Source organism: Daldinia vernicosa (assembly GCF_022497035.1).
Source record: "Daldinia vernicosa strain CBS 139.73 unplaced genomic scaffold F5Y00scaffold_18, whole genome shotgun sequence".
NCBI classification, from domain to species: domain Eukaryota; kingdom Fungi; phylum Ascomycota; class Sordariomycetes; order Xylariales; family Hypoxylaceae; genus Daldinia; species Daldinia vernicosa.
In genome coordinates this window covers 493,530-511,077 of record NW_025953934.1, presented here as the reverse complement: position 1 = coordinate 511,077, position 17,548 = coordinate 493,530, and the positions used below count along the sequence as shown (strand labels likewise).

Genomic DNA, 17,548 nt, shown 5'->3' with positions numbered 1-17,548 from the left:
GACCAAGCTGCACAATACAGAATTGAACCACTTAAATCACCACTTCTGTTTATCCAATTACATACCTGTACTTGACTAAACAACGTATGTACAAACTTTTGAAAGCTCCCTAGTTATACCATTAGGCCGCAAGTATTTCTCTTTTATATGCGAACACCATGTCCCAGGAGACGGGACTCTGGAGTGTTCGGCGACCACGAGAGGTATGATACTGGATGCGACTAATTTGTACTATGTAGCCCCTTTAGCGCGACGGGAATATATTAGCTGACTAGGTAATTTTCGCTAGACCCTTGGTGGCATCAATCCTAACTCTGCTATACCACAACCCGCATCAGCAATGAAGAGATCAAATTCAATCGGACATGGAGGGGGATTTGGAGGTAGTCATATGCGATCCGTATCGGGATCTAGGCAATCCCTTGCGCTCGGGCGCTCCAGCCAGCATATGTTCTCCCGATCGTCATCCGGTACGAACCTAGCCGACATGGGAATGTCTTCGGTAAAGCGCTCGTCCTTCCAGAACGTTCCCGGCTCTACAATAAAAAGTTATGCGTCCGGTGGCGTACCGATGCGAAATTCGGAGAACGAACGGAGGAGCAGTGTCTATCGTTCCCGAACCTCGACCAACGGCCCCGGGAATCACCAGAGCTTTTTCCAGCAAGCGCCCCAAGCGGCTGGTGTACCGCGCGATCCACGACCATTGAAGGACCGCTCATTCCAAGCGCGAATAGGCCAGGAGCTTTTGGACTACTTGTCGCAGCACAACTTCGAAATGGAAATGAAGCATACTCTATCACATAATATAATCAAATCGCCGACCCAGAAGGACTTTAACTACATGTTCCAATGGCTATACCATCGTATTGACCCGAGCTATCGCTTCCAGAAAAATATCGACCAAGAGGTCCCTCCGATTTTAAAGCAGCTGCGTTATCCTTATGAGAAGAGCATCACCAAATCACAAATCTCTGCAGTGGGTGGCCAAAACTGGAGCACCTTTTTGGGACTGCTCCATTGGATGATGCAGTTAGCGCATATGCTTGAGGGCTACGCGTCTAATCGCTACGACGAAGCCTGTATAGAGAGTGGAATAGACGTTATTAGCGATCATATTGTTTTCGACTTTCTAAGCTCAGCGTACCGGGATTGGCTTGCTATGGACGAGGACGCCGGTGACGATGATGCCGAGAAAGTACTTGCACCCCACGTGGAAGATATGGCGGGGGCTTTCGAGAGGTCTAACTCCAAGTACCTATCGGAACTCGAGATGCTCGAAGCAGAAAATGCTAGACTGCTCAAAGAGATTGAGGATCTCGAGAAGTCTACTCCAGATCCCCGCGTTCTCGACAACCACTTCAAAATCATGGAAGAGGACAAAGTCAAGTTTGAGGAGTATAATGCGTTAGCTCTATCGAGATCTGACAAATATGAAAGCCGCATCCAAGTTTTGCAAGAAGAACTCGACAAACTGATGGAGGAGCTAAGGGAAGCGGAGGAGGAACGCCGCGCATTACAGAAGGAGGTTGACGACCAAGGTATCAGCATGCAGGATATCGATCGCATGACTTCCGAACGAGAAAGATTACAGAAGGGTATAGAGTCTGCCACCCAGCGACTTGACGAAGGCAAGAGGAAGGTAGCGGAGAAGGAAATGGAAGCCAGCCGTAAGCTCGACGAGCTAGAGAGGCTTGTTGACAAGTACAACACACTCGCTTACCAGATCGGCCTCATTCCTGCGACGGCCGTCAATGCCAAGGGCGTTACATACGAACTGGCAGTGACCGTCAACGAGTCGGACTTTACGGGCTCTATAATGAAGGGATCATACTCGGGTGGAGGGGGAAGCGAACGCCTACTTGCCGATCCTGTGACGGGTTATCAGCCAGCACATATCCTCAACCTGGAACTACGTGGACACGTTAAGAACAACTTCCTAGCTTTGCGCAAGGATATCTCGGAGCGACGGACTGCGGCTATGGATGCCATGATGAAAGACCACGATCTGCTTGACGGCATTAAGGAGGCAATCGAGGACAAGCGGAACGAGGTCGAGGCTCTAGAACACAGAGTTAGAGCAGCGGAAGAGGAGTACGAGAAGACAAAGGAGGTATGTAGATATTATGGTTCGTATTTCGACGACCGCTTGCTAATAGCCCCTAGGTCACTACGACGCAAAAACTTGCCTCTGATGCGCAGATCGAGAAGATGGAGAAGGAACTCGCCAAGATGCGAGCTCAGCTTACTGAATCCGTACAGCTTATGGAGCAGAGGGAGATGAACACAAACATTGAGTACGTCTTTCATCAACTCCGAGCCCTTTTGTTCAGAATAAATAAGATATACTAACATTAAAATCAGATATGAACAACTAACCCTCCGAGCCAACGCGCTACGCGAGGAGCTACACACGGAGATCGAGAGGATGCTCAACGACATCATCAAGTTCAAGGTGCACATCCAGAAGAACCTGGAAGACTACGAGGGCTTCGTGACGGACGAGCTCGAGAAGGAGCTCGGCAGCGACGAGATGCAGGATGATACCCGCGGTGTTGATATTTGATTTTGCCCGGACGAACTTGCGTTTTGAATTTTCACGATGCTATGCTGTACGGAGTTCGGTTCGATGGATGGGTGCGAATGACGACCGTAATGAGGATTCTGTGGACGTTATTGAATACGGGCGGGAATGGGATGCCTGATGTATGTATGTATGCCCGCGTGCTTGTGGATAGATTATAGCGCAGGTTTCAATATACTATGAGTAACCGCAGAGATTTGATGTTTTGAAGTGGCCTTATGGAGCCTCTAACTACTGGTATATATAAGCTTGAGATACCTTATAGTACTAATGTTATTCGGATAGGTCACATGCAGCCATATATCAACAGCGTTATAGTATTATAAAGATCCTAGTTATACCCCCTCTCTGCATACGTTTTCAGTATTACGGCAGCCGCTTATTATAAAGAAATAATAAACATTGACACCGTACTTCTCGGAGTGTATAGTATAAGGTATATATATTGGCAACCAAAAGGTCCTACATTGCAGACGTAGATAGCGAATACATAGCTTACCTAATCGGTGTTTAATAGTACCTGTTCGTTCACATGCGAGCATGTGAATCCATAGTGGGGTTCGAAGCTCTAGGTACATAATAGGGGGGGAATACAACAGCTTAGCTCAACTCGGAGCCCCGCCAAATTTCGGCTCCATATCAACTCCCGCTACAACAACAACTACTACTACTATACTATACATACTATACCAATTCACAACCAAATCCATCCCTACGTACGTACCTTACACTCCCGTCGTCGCCCTTTATTACCAACCCTCCCCCATCCATCCATCCATCCATCTCACCATGTCCTCCACACCCACGCCAACAACAACAACCACCGCTCCAACAACCGCACCCCCACCACCCCCACCACCCCCCTTCGACTTCCCCCGCGAATACCACTTCCCGCCCTTCTTCACCCGCCAAACAAACCTAACAACGCACCACTCCCAACTCGAGAAGTGGTCCTCCCTCATCCTCTCCTACGCCCGCCAGCACCGCATCTTCCGCCTCTCGCTAGCCTACGACGGAACCCCCTACGAAGACCTCTTCCGCAACCGCCGCCTAGGCCGCTCGCTGCGCTTATCCGACGCCCGGGAAGTCCTCGAGTTCATGCGCAAGGAGGGTCGCGCGGAGCCCGTCGCTGCTGTCGGGAAAGATGGTAGTGGGAGTGGGAGTGGGAATGGAGGAGGAGGAGGAGGAGGAGGGGGCGGCGCGGGTGATGTGTATTGGGTGTACTGGCGGACGCCGGAGGAGTGGGCGGGTCTGGTCGAGGCGTGGGTTGACGAGACGGCGCAGAAGGGCGCCGTGTTGACGTTGTATGAGTTGACGGATGGGGAGGGGACGAGGGGGACTGGTGAGTTTTTATGTTCTCATTTTCCTACCTACCTACCCTTATCGTATAACACGAGAAAACAGCAAGACAACGAATACAGTAAAAGTTACGAGTACCCATACTAAACTAACATAAATCACAGAATTCTACGGCCTCGACCCCGACCTCCTCCAGAAAGCGCTACAAGTCCTCGTCAAGCGCGGCAAAGCACAAATCTTCGGACAAGAGGACCAGCAAGGCGTCAAGTTTTTCTAAGCATGCACCAACCAAAGTCCAAGTCCAAGTCCAAGTCCAAGATTAAACCATGACTTGCTCTAGTAGTATGTAACTAACTGCTGTGCTCAAGTATATGTTCCATAATATATACCAGACCTAACCTCAAGCAAGCAAGCAAGCCCCATCTGCTCACTCGTATGGGTACGAGGCTTGCTACTCGAAATGGCACGACGCGGCGGATGGGATAGATGGGTAGGTAGGTAGCAATACTTACCTACCTACCTACCCCGAAGCGCGGGAAAGGAAGAACAGTAAAGATGCGACAACATGCTCCAGAACGCCACCCCGTCCAGAACCCCTAGCTATGCGGCGGAAACGCGGAACTCATAACGCAAGCATTACAAACAGATAAAACACAAAAATGGTATTCACCGCCACGACCATGAACCAACGCCTAGCCTCATTTTCATTTTCATTTTCATGCGAAGAAGTTCGTCACCAGGTACCTCTCATCAAATATAACCTCCTGGTTCATAACCACATCGAGCAGCCAATCTGCCGCGACGATGCGCGGCTCCATATTGCCCCTGCGCGCCATGTCCTCAAACTTCTGCCATAGCTTCTTCTCCTCGGGGCTTGTGTTGCTCAGTAGGTACACTGGCTCGGGCTCGCCGTCGTCGTCTTCCGGCGCGGTGGGTTTGATGGTCGTCCCGCTGCGCGCACCGTACACCATGAATAGGGCACCGTTGGCCTCGGCGATAGCTTGGTAACCTTGCGGGCCGTTCTTGATGCTAGCTGTGCAGTATATGGGCATGCCCCAGAGGAGCTTGCCCTTGTTCTCTCGCGCTCTCTGGACCGAGGTCTCGAGCTTGATACCGAATTTCTTCTCGTTCTCCTTGTCCTTGAGGATAAAATCTCGGGGGTCCAGAAGCTCTTTTGTATCTAGACATTCTTCAATCCAGCTCGAGGATACAATAGTAGCGCCCTTAGATAGATTACGAAGGAACTTGACTGTCCGCACTAGATGTGGAGCTACGAGATAGTCACATTGTTGGCCATCCGTTACGACGGCAATGCCGAGGTCACGTAACTTTTTCTACTAAGATGTTAGATAAATATACGATATGAACGTTCGCTAAACTTACTCGGTCCGCATCCTCCTTATATTTCTCATTAACCCACCGCTGAAATCCGGTGAGGACTACCCTCATATTAACCTCCGGGAGCGTCGGTCTTGCTTTCTTCGCGGGCCGCCTCTCCAACTTTATCTGTTTCTCTTCGCCTCCTGTACTTGGACTCGAGAGACTATGGCGGTTAAGATTTTCCCGGTCGATGAAGTCAGCTGCCCGTTTGCCACCCCAGAGGCCGTGGCCATCCTTAAGCCCTCGTTTCTTTTCCTTTTCGTATAGAGCAATATCAGGCGCTAGGCTCGACAACCTATTTAATGCCTTATCCTTGGCGCTTCGGCTTGAAGAAACTGTAGAAGGTGTTTCGTTTTCTTTACCAGCACGGACGTGACGGCCCTTAGCCGGAGTCTTTAGCTCAGATGATTCTCGGCGTTTTTGCGGCGCCGGTACTCCAAATACTTCTGTGGTTTTTTCCGCATATTCAGCATCCGTATCCTTCATAACGTCAAATTCCTTGTGAGCCTGGCGACCGATCGCAACACCTTCAGCCGGGCCTTCGGAGAACGAGTTCTCGTTGGCCATGTCCAAAACCTTGCGCTTCCGCTTCGATGTTGGCGTAAGTTGCTCTGGGCCGCCGGGATAGTATAGCGCTCGTAGTTTCTTCTCATCTAGGAATGTCTGGCCAATAACCTCGCCAAGATTCGTACGAGCCGGGAAATGAGTGTACTTGGGTGTTGTTATGCTTTGCATCTCGCACTTCGCGTAGCTCTCTTCGATCCAAAGGTGGTTAAGCATATTGATGTTCCAATCTCGGGCAGCCTCGCATTTCTCACTATTATCCCGAGCAGTGATAAGATGTGTGTTTTCAGCCTTCATAGTCTTCGTATACGTTGCGCCAGTAGCAGTGATCAAATTCTCCAGGTATATGCGAGCTTCTCCTCCGTAATTTGACACTGTAATTTTCATGTCCTTGAAACCAGGGATCCCGTCGCGCGGAACAGGATAGTGGAGAAGGCGTCGCAGAGGGGATGTCCACTCATTGTGGGTGATCAAATGATATAGCCATGACAGATTCCCAACGGTCTTCCCAGCCTGCGCGGCGTGTATGTATTGGGGTCCATCGCGATATTGGCAGATGAACCAGTCACATTCCTTGACATTATCAGTCATCTCACCCCCACCATTGTTAATAAGTCCTAAAATGATGTCCCTGAGCCGATTCCTAATCGACAAATCTGACGATAACATGATCTTTTTTCCATCAAACACAGTAAGGCTAGGACGAGCTTCTACACCGTCGGGAGAGGGGCTGGGTAGATAGTCCGGTCGAGCAGAAGTAGCACCCTCAAGGTGTTGGCTGGGGGGCACTCGGATCGCATCCTCGGGATTAGCACGTAGGTACTCAGGGTCGGGTAAAAGATACGGGCTCTCGTCAATTCGCTTTCCCAGCTTGAAACAGTCATCAAACCTGGATCAGGTTAGATCTAACACCTTATATCCAAAATGCAAAAGATACTTACCAATGAGGAAGAACAATCTTGCATTTGAGCTTCTTGTCCATAGCTAGCTGACATTTGGGATGGTCCATAGAGAGGGCGCAGATATGGGTAGTAAGCTTGGTGACATTCTCCGAGTCCATTCCTCCCATGGCCATCGTAGCACCGATAATAGCTTCTTTATCGGTAGGCGGGATATCAGCGCAGGACAATACCACGTCGGAGAAGATCATTCGAGGATCAGGCGTAAACGGCCGTATCTGAGCTTGCCTCCCCTTCGCTAAGGATGCCGTGATCCACTTAGACTTGACGACGGGGATCATCATAGCCGTCGCGTCGGTATACTGGGGGAAATCGATCGAGTTGGCGATCACGTGGGTCACTTGCGCAAGTGGCAAGGAACCATCGCGTTTCGCTTCCAAGACGGAGCCACCAAACTTGACGAGACTCTCGGAAAGCTTTAATATGTAACTAGTGAGCATAGCCGTCTACAATGAAGTTATCGAGACCCACGACGTACCTCGGCAATCAATCCCTCGCCTAAGTCCTTACTGAGGACAAAAGTGAATACACAAAGGCTAAAAAGCCCACCGGACTCTTCTCGCTCCGCCATATTGAGATATGAGATACTCAACGCGGATTAGTCTTATGAGGGGGGTAGTGTCAGTAGTTCAGTGCATTCCTCTCATGAATGGCGATATCTTATAACTATTATGAGATGGGGAGAAAAAAGAAAAAGTGAAGAATGGAACGAAGTATTTACACCAGTACCTATGTAATAGTGGTTACCTAGGTGAGTTGTCTGTTTTATATCAAGGATGGAAGAAATAGAATTGATATCAGACCAGAAAGAAAAAGGCGGGACGGGGTTGTTTTCTAGAATTGCCCGACGCGTTTTGGGGTAGCTGGGGCAATGTACCTTAGGTGCTTAACGCGAGAAAGAGTCGCGGTCAGCTGATTATAGTGGTTCTCTTACGTGCATATCCCGCTGTGGGATTAGGACAGGCGCTAAATCTCTCAGTCCCGTCGTCAACTTACATCTTTTTCAAATGTAACAATAAGAACATGAGCAACAACATGAAATCAAATCCAGAAGAGCCCGCATCTTTTATATGTTCCTCGTTAATCGATACGGCGTGATAGAATAAATATCTCGGCCCGATCATGAGTCTTAAAAAAGGAATATTTCGTTCCCTCAGTGTTACCTTGAGTCACAATTCTCTACCATGCATAGCATCTTGGTTGTCCTGCAGAAAGGCTTCGTAGGCGCTTCTGCCTGCAATACCGCACATCTCCAAACAAGCATTAGCTCGACCGACAATCTAATCTCAAAGAGGCCTCCTTAACTGACCTCGATGCGATGTTGTCCACTTGTCCCCTTGGAGATGTGTAGCTGCCTATTTCCGTCTGTTTCGACAGCTTTACCAAGATTCTTTGACATTTCTTTTCCATCAACCAACACCTTATAACTCTCGTTCTGATTGGGAGTCGGGAGCACCAGCACGCCTGAGGTACCCTCAGGCACATGGTAGTCTAATGTATAGCTGCCGTTGCTATTTACCGTCCAGCTTGCGAAGTATTTACCTAAACTAGTCGTAAAGCCACCTTCAGCATGTGATAGATCTCCAAACTGAGGCGCAATTCGCCAAGTCGAACCCGCGAGACCAGTAACACTGAGGCCGAGGATATATTCCGTCAACGCTGTAACCGGTCCGGTAGCCCATCCGTCTGGAATACTTCACCGTCAGTAATTGTTACTCTTCCTAAAACCCCCTTTAACCGTATGGAATAAGGATAGGAGGTCGAATTACGAGTTTGAAGAACACTTACGAGAGTGGGAAGTATATGAGTAGTCCTCCTCATATCCAGCATCGTGTCGGTAGCCCCAAGTTCCATCCACTAGATAACCTTCAACCATGGTAGACTGTGTGCCATTTTCATTGTTTAAGTACCAACCCCAGCTGGTACGGATCAAATCCAAAGCCCGCTGCGCCTGGCCCGCTAACAAATGCGCTTGAATTTCAAACGAAGATATAAACGTCGACACTTCGCCAGTTAGTTCCGGACTTTCTGCTCCGATTGGGGTCCAGTTCTTAGTCAAAGAGGACGATATGACCTGCGCTTGGTCTGATGTGGTGTTCACCACATCGAAAAGCACTGCCAAGGCGTTGCCATCTTGAGGATGTAAGCCAGTATTGCTGTCGCGAGACTCAAGGCTGTCGTAAAATGCGCCAGACTTCCCATCCCAAAGTTGCGTATTTATAACACCTCTAAGTTTCGCGGCGGCCTCGAGCCACGTCGAATTTACCTCGGTTGTATCGCCGACCCAAGTAGCAAGAGCGGAACCAGTTATCAGCGTCCTGTAGTAGAGCATTTGCGCCGATGCCTGTGTACTGCTAACATTGAAGCGACCCCAGTCGTCTGTATAACCCGTGATATTAAGCAAGCCCAAGGACGAATCGAACTGGTTAGCAATGAAGCTCATTGCTAGGAGATACTTGGTCCATATTCCTCGAATGAAATCTACGTCACCGGAATAAAGGACATAATTGTACGTCCCGATCATCGTCCACCTAGAGAAATAAGTATTTTAAGGTAAGTCTTTCAGTTAACCGCCAACGTATGGGGTCTTACATGTGGTACGTATCACTATTTTTGGCGAGAAGTGGCGGGCCGGAAAACGGGAGCAGGCCATTTTGTTCCTGTACGTACGGTGAGATTGAGCTCATGCGAGGGGAACTCACGTGGGCGAGTCTTATATGAGATGCGGCACCGACCTGAATACCATAAAGCGTCGTCAATGAGTTTCTGACGCTCCTGAATATAATGAGCAAAAGACTCAAGAATATAGGAAGTTTAAGACTAACTCGATATCGCCAGTGCTGTAAAACGAGGCAGGAACCGCGATACCCATGTCACCGGGCCAGACGGTCCTGTCGCGCTTTGCGCCATCGGTGTTGATAGTGTCGCCTACGCCGATCTTTCCGTTATTCAGCCATTGACTCTCCGGGGCAGGCCAGGCTCGTCCAGTTAAGGGATGAAGCGCATTTGTCTGCAGAGTCTATAGAAAGCGGAATCAGCGATTATATAGTTAATGTCTTGAAGAAGAGCGTTTGGACTTTATAAGACTCGTTCCTCGGGTTCCTGAGTGATAGAAAATGTTGGTAGCGAGCATAGGGGGGGGCTATATACAACCAATATATACTCACATAGGCACCGCTATACCATATTTTATTGAGCAGATCGTCACTGCTATGAAAATACCCCTGATAGGCGCGAAGGTTCGACCAAGTTGGCTGGAAGCTTATCTCCAAAGTGACGCCGGTAATTGTGACAAAGGATGTGGTTCCAGTAAGAAACAATGTCATATATCGAAAACCCCCACGAAGTTGCTCAGTTGGCATTTCATACGTATAGTTCCCAACTGAGGAAAAGTTGGCATACAGTGCGCCATCATTCCTTTCAGATATGTCTGCGCTCTTGTCTGAGATCGGTCCAATATAATCCTTAGCTTCCGTAAAAGCTATGCCGAGGGCGCCCTCGCCCTCAGTAGACGATACGGAGTACTGGATCGTAACAACACCTCCAACCTCGAGACCGAAATCGTAATAGATGCCTGAGTTGGTGTTGGTCAACGAAGCTGATTCTATCGAAATGCTTTCTCCAGTATCTAAGCGGAAGACGGCCTTAGGGGTAACGGTTCGAGACGAGGGAGCATATATGTTTGATTCCCATTCACCAGGGAATGCAGATGTCTCTGCGCCGGTGCATTTCGTATCTCGCCAGCAGGTCTGGGCCCCGGCATCTCCTAGGAATACCAAACCCCAAACTATAAGGGCGGAAACAAAGAATAAACGAGACGCCATACCGAGACACAATATAGAATTAATCTATTAGATATACCCTAGCCCATTCATTAAGACCCAACCCTATATATAGTAAAGGGGTCGGGAAATAAACTGAGACTATATTTATAGACATCAGTTTTGTATGTGAATTAGGTCGCATACACTAAGCGGTGATGCTATAAGTCCGCGTGATGTAAACAGTGCAGTAGTGAATGTACCTAACATAGCAAATAAGACAGGAAGGTAGGTATGCTCTGCTTCGTCCCATCTTCCTGCCGAGATCACCGGCAGGCACCCCCGCCCGAACCAGACCTAGGCCGATCGGATGACAGCATATAGCATGTTGGAGACCAAAGACTTGGAAAGACCGGATGAGGCATGTCGAAAGCCTGCTCATTTGTCAACAACGATTGTCTGCATTGCATTCCAGACATACACTAGCTAGGCTTGTTGCGATCATGGGGTTGGTTATGTTATGCGGGGGTGCTTTGTTCGGGTGGCTATGTCGACAGGGCATGGGTATTATTCCTCCGCCGAATACACTATAAGCCCGCTCCGTTCTTTGATCCACTTGTCTCCGGCATTCTGGTCTAGAGCCCGTACGGATTCCGAAGTGTCTTGTAGGTGATTAATTAATTATCTAATAGTAGTATAACGTATAACTTTGTACTTTATATTACATAATGTCGTCGTTAAAATCTTACTCTTGGGGGGGCTAGTTCAATAAACTCTTAACTATATAAATACCTAAGGAGGTACCTCCCTTAGGTAAGGTTGCGTGCGAAGGAGCAGAGGGCCCTGGTGCATGCGAGATTAGGTTCAGAGACATCCACGCTGTCGGATTCTGTGGTACCAATCGTTGAATACCTACCTTAGTACCGAGCTAATTTTGTCTCGAAGGTTTACTCGTCAGATGTTTCTTATTTTATTTTTTTATTTTTTAATAATAAATGGGGAGAGGCTATGTCCTCTATAAAATATCACATTCACCGCAGGGGAATCCAGGTCGCGGGCTGATCTAGTAGACAAAGATCTAGTGGACAAACTTTATCGTCTAGCTGGATTTTATCAGACGAACTAACTACGCACCATAACCTTCGGATACTTCGGTAGGTTCAACTTGCGGTCCCGTCTATTATGTCGCTGTCTAAGTTGTGGATCCGATTCGGATTCCAGCTGCTGGGAGCCCGAGGCGTAGATAAAACCAAGCTCGGACGATATAGCGAATACTATTATAGTTGCCAGATGTTGTGTTATGTTCAACAGGGAAAGTTAATATACCTATGTAAGACAAGCCTGTCTCGGAGAATAAATATATACATAGGTAATACATATGAATATAAATATTTTTAGGGAACAGCGATGTTTTGAGGCTATCATAATTGTCGTAGGTGAGCGATGGACACTAGCTCCAGTACTGTTATAGAGTCTCTTGTTATAGAAGACTTTCAACCCTTAGATAACCTAGGTATGTAAGGCAGTATGTAAGGCCAAAGAATAAACGCTCGGATGTTTTGTCTCCAGCGTAGCGAGGCTGAATAACTGGGATTTAAGAGCCCCGTGAACATGGGGTTTTAGATTGAAGGCGCGTATGTTACTGCGGACCCTAGTTGATAGTATGTTGAAGAGAATAAGCACGAAGTTATTTCTGAATATGGCGAGAGGGAGGAAACTTACCAGCCCACCAGCCCACGAAGTTGGGCCCCTATTCAGTGCTATTCGAGGCATAATAGAAAGCGAAATAACATATTAAATATAAGAGGAGCATATGGCATTGGCTTCCCAACTTTCACAAGGCAACATCATCTCGGCGAGTGGGCAGGTGGGTTAGCCGGGTTTAAGCTACACTAGATTGAGAAGATATTCCCGCCGTTAGTTTGTCGTCATTCGATTTATACGAGTATAGGTCATTATATATCATAGCTAGGTATAACAGGTTTCTGGTTCACTTTCACCTCTCACCGAGCTATGTATTAAGCAAAACCGTCATCAACCCCCATGCTTGGATCTTCTCGATATGTACTGCACGAAAGGCAGATCGTGAAGATGATGCATTGCTAATCATTTATTTTAGGCTTGCACTAAACTCGTAGAAGGCTTAAATTATGATGTAGTGGGTCGCGGGAGCCGGGATGTGTTCTAGTATGGTCTAGTATGGCTGCCGAATTGCAAGTTAAACAAGTTAAACCCAGCCGACAAAGCCTGCCAGCAATTGATCCCGCCTGCTTTTGGTACCAATTTATACCAATTAGTACTGTGTAAATAGGGCTCTTTAGCGGGGATTAGTTCCCTATTCCGGGTGTCCACACGTGACAATATCCAGGGTATACAGGGTATTCAGGGTATATCCAGGGGGTTTTACCTGCTGTAAGTCTGTAAGATATGTACACTAAACCCGAGGGGAGAAAAAAAAGAAACGATGGCCAGCCGCCGGGGCTCCTGATGGCGCTAATGCAACGTTCTAACTTCTTAAAAGAGGGACCATAATGGGACGTCGATGACTGGTCACTGGACTGGGACTGGAAAGCGAAGAAGAATTAATTGATTATCCTTCCATCTTATGGGTTAGTTACCTAGATATGAATACCTAAACCACTAATACCACCCGTAGGACTTTAGATCTCTCCCTCTTTTCAGGGACTTTAGGGAATGACTTGGCAAAGAAAAAGAGCGACTAATAGGCAGCGATGAGACCATGATATTTCATTTCATGTCATTCAATTCGTTCAATTCATTCAAGTCGTTCAAGTCATTCAAGTCACGATATTTCGATATTTTCGGACCCAAGCACCGCTAACTTCGTTGTCTACCTAATAAACATCAACTCCGGAGCCCAACAACTCTATACTTGCAGCTTTGACCGACCGCCCCCCCTTTATCTTTATTTACCTTAACCGTCAAACCGTTACCTGTTTACCGTCTACTATCTTCGTCTCCCACTACGCTACGCCCTTAATGTCCATATTCGTTCGTTCCCGCTCCCACTTCCACTTCTATTCTACTTCCACGTCCACGTCCAAACGCTATAATCGCAACAACGACAACATCTTGTGACCATCCCTCCCCCCCGACGCGAACCCACCATCCGATTCCCGATTCCCGACTGAAAAGTGACCAGACCAACCAGACCAGACGCAAATATTACCAACAGCTCCGATAATAACCACTTACATTCACACCGTAATCGACCGGACACACTCCTGAATCGTCCCCGCTGCATGCATCCCGGACATCTTTTTATTGGATATCGGACATCAGCAACGATCTTAGAAACCCATCCGACATTGTCACCTCCATGATAGTGCCGCCGCGATTCGGATGAGACTTTGCTTCGTGCAACCCGACAATATTATAAGGGGATCCCTTGGAGGCTTAGACCTCGCACGAGGTCGCTACGTACACCCTCGATGATGGTAAGCCCCTTTGTCTACCTAGGATATCTACCTAGGATAATATGGTCGCATACCCTGGAACCGGCCTTTGGAATACCACATATTTCATCCCGTGAAGCATATCTCAGTGAAGCATATCTAAATACTTACCGAGTCTACCCTGCTTCACCCTTGGCCTGCCTACTCCTTCTGTGTTGAGACCATTCGCAACTGACCTGTGCTCAAATGCTTAGACCTCTCAACGGCCTCGCGATGTCGGTGGAAGCTTTTCGAGCCGGCGTGGCCATGCCAACCAGCTCTCCATATCCGATCCGACCCATCACATAACCGAGACCATCGGGACCATGTACGGCGATGACGACGACTACCCGAATAATGATTTACGCCCTATGAGCTTCATCGCATCTCCCGGCGGTGGCGAGCAGATAACTCAGCGTCGCGAGATAGATCCTCCCTCTCCAGATGAACGTCGACTTCCACTTATCCGAACAACTTCGGATAAGACTGGCTTGCAAATCTCATCTGGTCCTACAACGAATGGGAACTCGGTCCAAAAACTGCAAACCCTCCCCGGTCGAGCGCCAAGTCAGAGGAGTACAACGTCGAGAAGCAGCTCGTACGAGTCTGGCCCGAAATCACCCATTACTCCCATGTCGCCTACACTTCGCGACATGCGTGAAGATGCCCAGCAATATCCGATAACCAATATTGATAATCCGAACGATATTGCCCAAGAGCTAAGCAATCTACAAGCGTTACGGCGCATGTCAATGGATGTCTCTAACAATAGCGATCCCGACCTGCTTCCCTTCCAGGGTATGTCTCTAATGGCAATGCCGTCGATAGCACCGAAAGGAGACGACGACGCAGATCCTTCGAGGCTTTTATGGGTTCCCGCCAATGTCCATCCAGAGCTAGCCCCGACTGAGTTCAAGAACTTTGTTGAGAAGAGGGTACAGACTATGAAACGGAGGTCTGCTGAATCCTCGCTCTCTGTAGATGGATTAGACAGGAGCAATTCGAGCGGGCTACGGAGGAAGAAGTCCATGCTTTCTAGGCAAGTCGATAATATGGGGAGTCATGGCGCGGAAGGTTATATGGATGGTGCTGAGGGGCTAGAAAGGAACAGGTCTCAAAGACAGTCAGGGCAAGGTCCGTCAGAGCTCAGCCTCGACGATTTAGTAAAGGACCCGTCAAAAGTTGTTCAAAAGCTCACTCTTGAGTCGCAACGGCAAGATGGAGGTGGTGAGGTACCAAATGCGGATGATATGCCCATACTTCCCGTTGCGCCAGGCATGGGCTTGCGTCGGTCAACCCGTACTACGTATCGAAAAGGTGGCAGTCTCAAGAATCGGCAGAGTGGTTCGCTCAGGTCCGACGACCGACTTCCTTTCTCGAAGCGCTTAGCAGCAAAGAAAGCCGAAGAAGACTCTGGCGCAATGCCTGATAGTGTACCGACTATTGAGGCACCACCAGGGCACGGTTTAACCCGTGTGCAATCAGAACCCATCTCAGATAGCTTTTCGCGACCATCAAAGACTGTGCGGCGCCAGCAAACTTTTTCCAAAGATACAACGCCAGATCTATACGAATACGAAGACTCTGAGCAGCAGGATTTCCAGGAGTCAAGTCAAGCTGTTCCCGCTAGACCGGAGGGCCCAATCCGTACAGCCTCTGCCGATGCTGTCGGGACTTTGGGTTCGACACCACAAATTCTCGAAGAGCCCGTGGTAGAGGAGGATCATTCCGGAGCGCAAGCTATGGAAATCAACCGACCCTTCCCGGAACGATCGTCTTCCCAAAGAAATGCCGTCCAGCCCTTATCTCAACCTCCAGCAGCGCCCGCTGAGCCTCCAGCGCGTTCAAGTAAAAGGCCGAATTATGGTCAACCGCTACAAAGCTCTTCTCAACCGCAAGCTGCAGGCCAGACTTCACAGCAAACTAGGACTCCGAGTGGCTCTAACCGACCTCTTAACGACATGTCGCAGAGTCCTTCGCCTTTCCCGGGCGGCAGCGCCACTAGCACCGAGTCTCTAACTTTTATTCCTACATTCAGCGCGCCCGAGGAGAGGAAACCAGAAAAGAAGGGTAAAAAGGACAAGGGTGAAAGCGAAAGCGAAAAGTCCAAGTCTACATCCTGGAAATGGTTCAAGAGTGATGATAAGGAGAAGAAAAAGAAGGATGATGAGAATAGGAAGTCCAAGACTAAAGGACTTGCAGAGAAGGCCCACGACAACGTCCGTCTCGACGTGATCGATACGGCCATCCACAAGGGACGAGAGAGCCTACTACTCGACCGTGAAAGTGTCGACGGCAAACTAGAAGAGGAGAGGAAAAAAGATAGTCGAAAGTCTACGGATCAAAAGAAAGAAAAGGATGGGCTGTTTGCCTCGTTCTTTGGGAGTAGTAAGAGAAGAAGCGAAAGGGATTCGACCAGTAAGAAACACCAAGCTCAAAGATCATTATCGCCGGAACCAACCCCATATCGACCCCTGCGGCCCGACGTCGACTATCACTGGACTAGGTTCCCTCTCTTGGAGGAACGAGCTATCTATCGAATGGCGCATATTAAGCTCGCCAATCCTCGCCGTGCCCTTTATAGCCAAGTCTTGCTTAGTAATTTCATGTATTCATACCTAGCAAAGGTCCAAGCAATGCATCCTCAGATACAAGTTCCCCAGTCCCCTCAGCAGAAGAGGTTACAGGAGGAGGAAAGGCGGCGGCGCGAGCAAGAGCAGCAGTACTTGGAGCAGCAACAAGCGCAGGAGAGCATGGATCAGTACAATTTTGAATACCATCGAGTGAGTTCCCATACGGAATCCGATGAATTTTAGCTCTAACCCGTACTCAGTCATCGAATCAACAGCAGCAATACGGTGATCCCAGTATGCAGCACGAAGCAGGAGATTACCCAGAAGCAGCTGAGATCTACGACTACGAGCACAACAGCAAAGACCAAACGGGTCGCGACAATCAGGATGACTATAATAGTCAGGATGGGGATAAAGATTATTACTCTACTTATGTGCAATACCATCACAACGAAAACGGCCGCCAGCAGCAGCAGCCAGGGGAGGGAGAAATGTGGTGATAACCCTACGCATCAGACAGGGATCAACAAGCACACCGACGTGGCGACCATATCAGTGCATTGCCTTGGAGCTTTGGCCGCAGGAAGTATTTGCTACGGGTTTCGTGCAGGGCAGCCCATCAGGAGCCCGACGAAAGACACCAACAACTCCTTCCTTCCTCCTTTCCTATCCATATAAACCCGGCGTTTCCCCCTTTTCGGGTGGGTAGCGGTAGCATCACTGGTGGCCAAGGTTGGATTTTTGAATGGCATTTGCAGCAGAGATACGGAACCGACTAAGTGATCGGCCTCTTTTGCTCCCCGGAGTCTGTTCGATTATCTGCTTGCTGCTACACAGCTAGGACCCGGCGCGAGCTAAGGCAAGGAAGGAAAAGAAAATTGAGGGGCGGGGGGAGGGGGGAATACATATATTCAGTGTATCATCTACTAGGATGTTTCTAGGGATGAAGCGAAGCATAGCACGGACTGGCCTAGAG

General features: G+C 48.7%; 5 protein-coding genes across 5 annotated transcripts; 3 read left to right on the top strand and 2 right to left on the bottom strand.

Annotated features, from left to right (window-relative positions):
• Positions 1-42: 42 nt before the first annotated feature.
• F5Y00DRAFT_234958 (HEC/Ndc80p family-domain-containing protein) lies at positions 43-2,777 on the top strand. The gene is made up of 4 exons (XM_048007493.1): positions 43-203; positions 290-2,110; positions 2,164-2,294; positions 2,362-2,777. The coding sequence occupies exons 1-4, from the start codon at positions 159-161 to the stop codon at positions 2,561-2,563; spliced, it is 2,199 nt and encodes a 732-aa protein (XP_047865762.1). The 5' UTR covers positions 43-158; the 3' UTR covers positions 2,564-2,777.
• A 593-nt stretch (positions 2,778-3,370) lies between these two features.
• F5Y00DRAFT_261278 (ESCRT-II complex, vps25 subunit) lies at positions 3,371-4,157 on the top strand (the record flags this gene model as incomplete). Its single annotated transcript, XM_048011175.1, has 2 exons — positions 3,371-3,923; positions 4,045-4,157. The coding sequence occupies 2 exons, from the start codon at positions 3,371-3,373 to the stop codon at positions 4,155-4,157; spliced, it is 666 nt and encodes a 221-aa protein (XP_047865761.1).
• A 246-nt stretch (positions 4,158-4,403) lies between these two features.
• Positions 4,404-7,620, bottom strand: F5Y00DRAFT_52114 (BRCT-containing protein). The gene is made up of 4 exons (XM_048013761.1): positions 7,262-7,620; positions 6,766-7,199; positions 5,264-6,713; positions 4,404-5,214 (listed from the first exon to the last, which is right to left on the bottom strand). Exons 1-4 carry the CDS (start codon positions 7,352-7,354, stop codon positions 4,597-4,599), a joined length of 2,595 nt encoding a protein of 864 aa, XP_047865760.1. The 5' UTR covers positions 7,355-7,620; the 3' UTR covers positions 4,404-4,596.
• On the bottom strand, positions 7,589-10,516 carry F5Y00DRAFT_234948 (glycoside hydrolase family 78 protein). The gene is made up of 6 exons (XM_048007492.1): positions 9,951-10,516; positions 9,609-9,802; positions 9,519-9,558; positions 9,376-9,443; positions 8,572-9,314; positions 7,589-8,469 (listed from the first exon to the last, which is right to left on the bottom strand). The coding sequence occupies exons 1-6, from the start codon at positions 10,143-10,145 to the stop codon at positions 8,084-8,086; spliced, it is 1,626 nt and encodes a 541-aa protein (XP_047865759.1). The 5' UTR covers positions 10,146-10,516; the 3' UTR covers positions 7,589-8,083.
• Positions 10,517-14,325: 3,809 nt separating this feature from the next.
• On the top strand, positions 14,326-17,072 carry F5Y00DRAFT_252700 (uncharacterized protein; the record flags this gene model as incomplete). Its single annotated transcript, XM_048009959.1, has 2 exons — positions 14,326-16,782; positions 16,851-17,072. The coding sequence occupies 2 exons, from the start codon at positions 14,326-14,328 to the stop codon at positions 17,070-17,072; spliced, it is 2,679 nt and encodes an 892-aa protein (XP_047865758.1).
• Between the last annotated feature and the right edge of the window lie 476 nt (positions 17,073-17,548).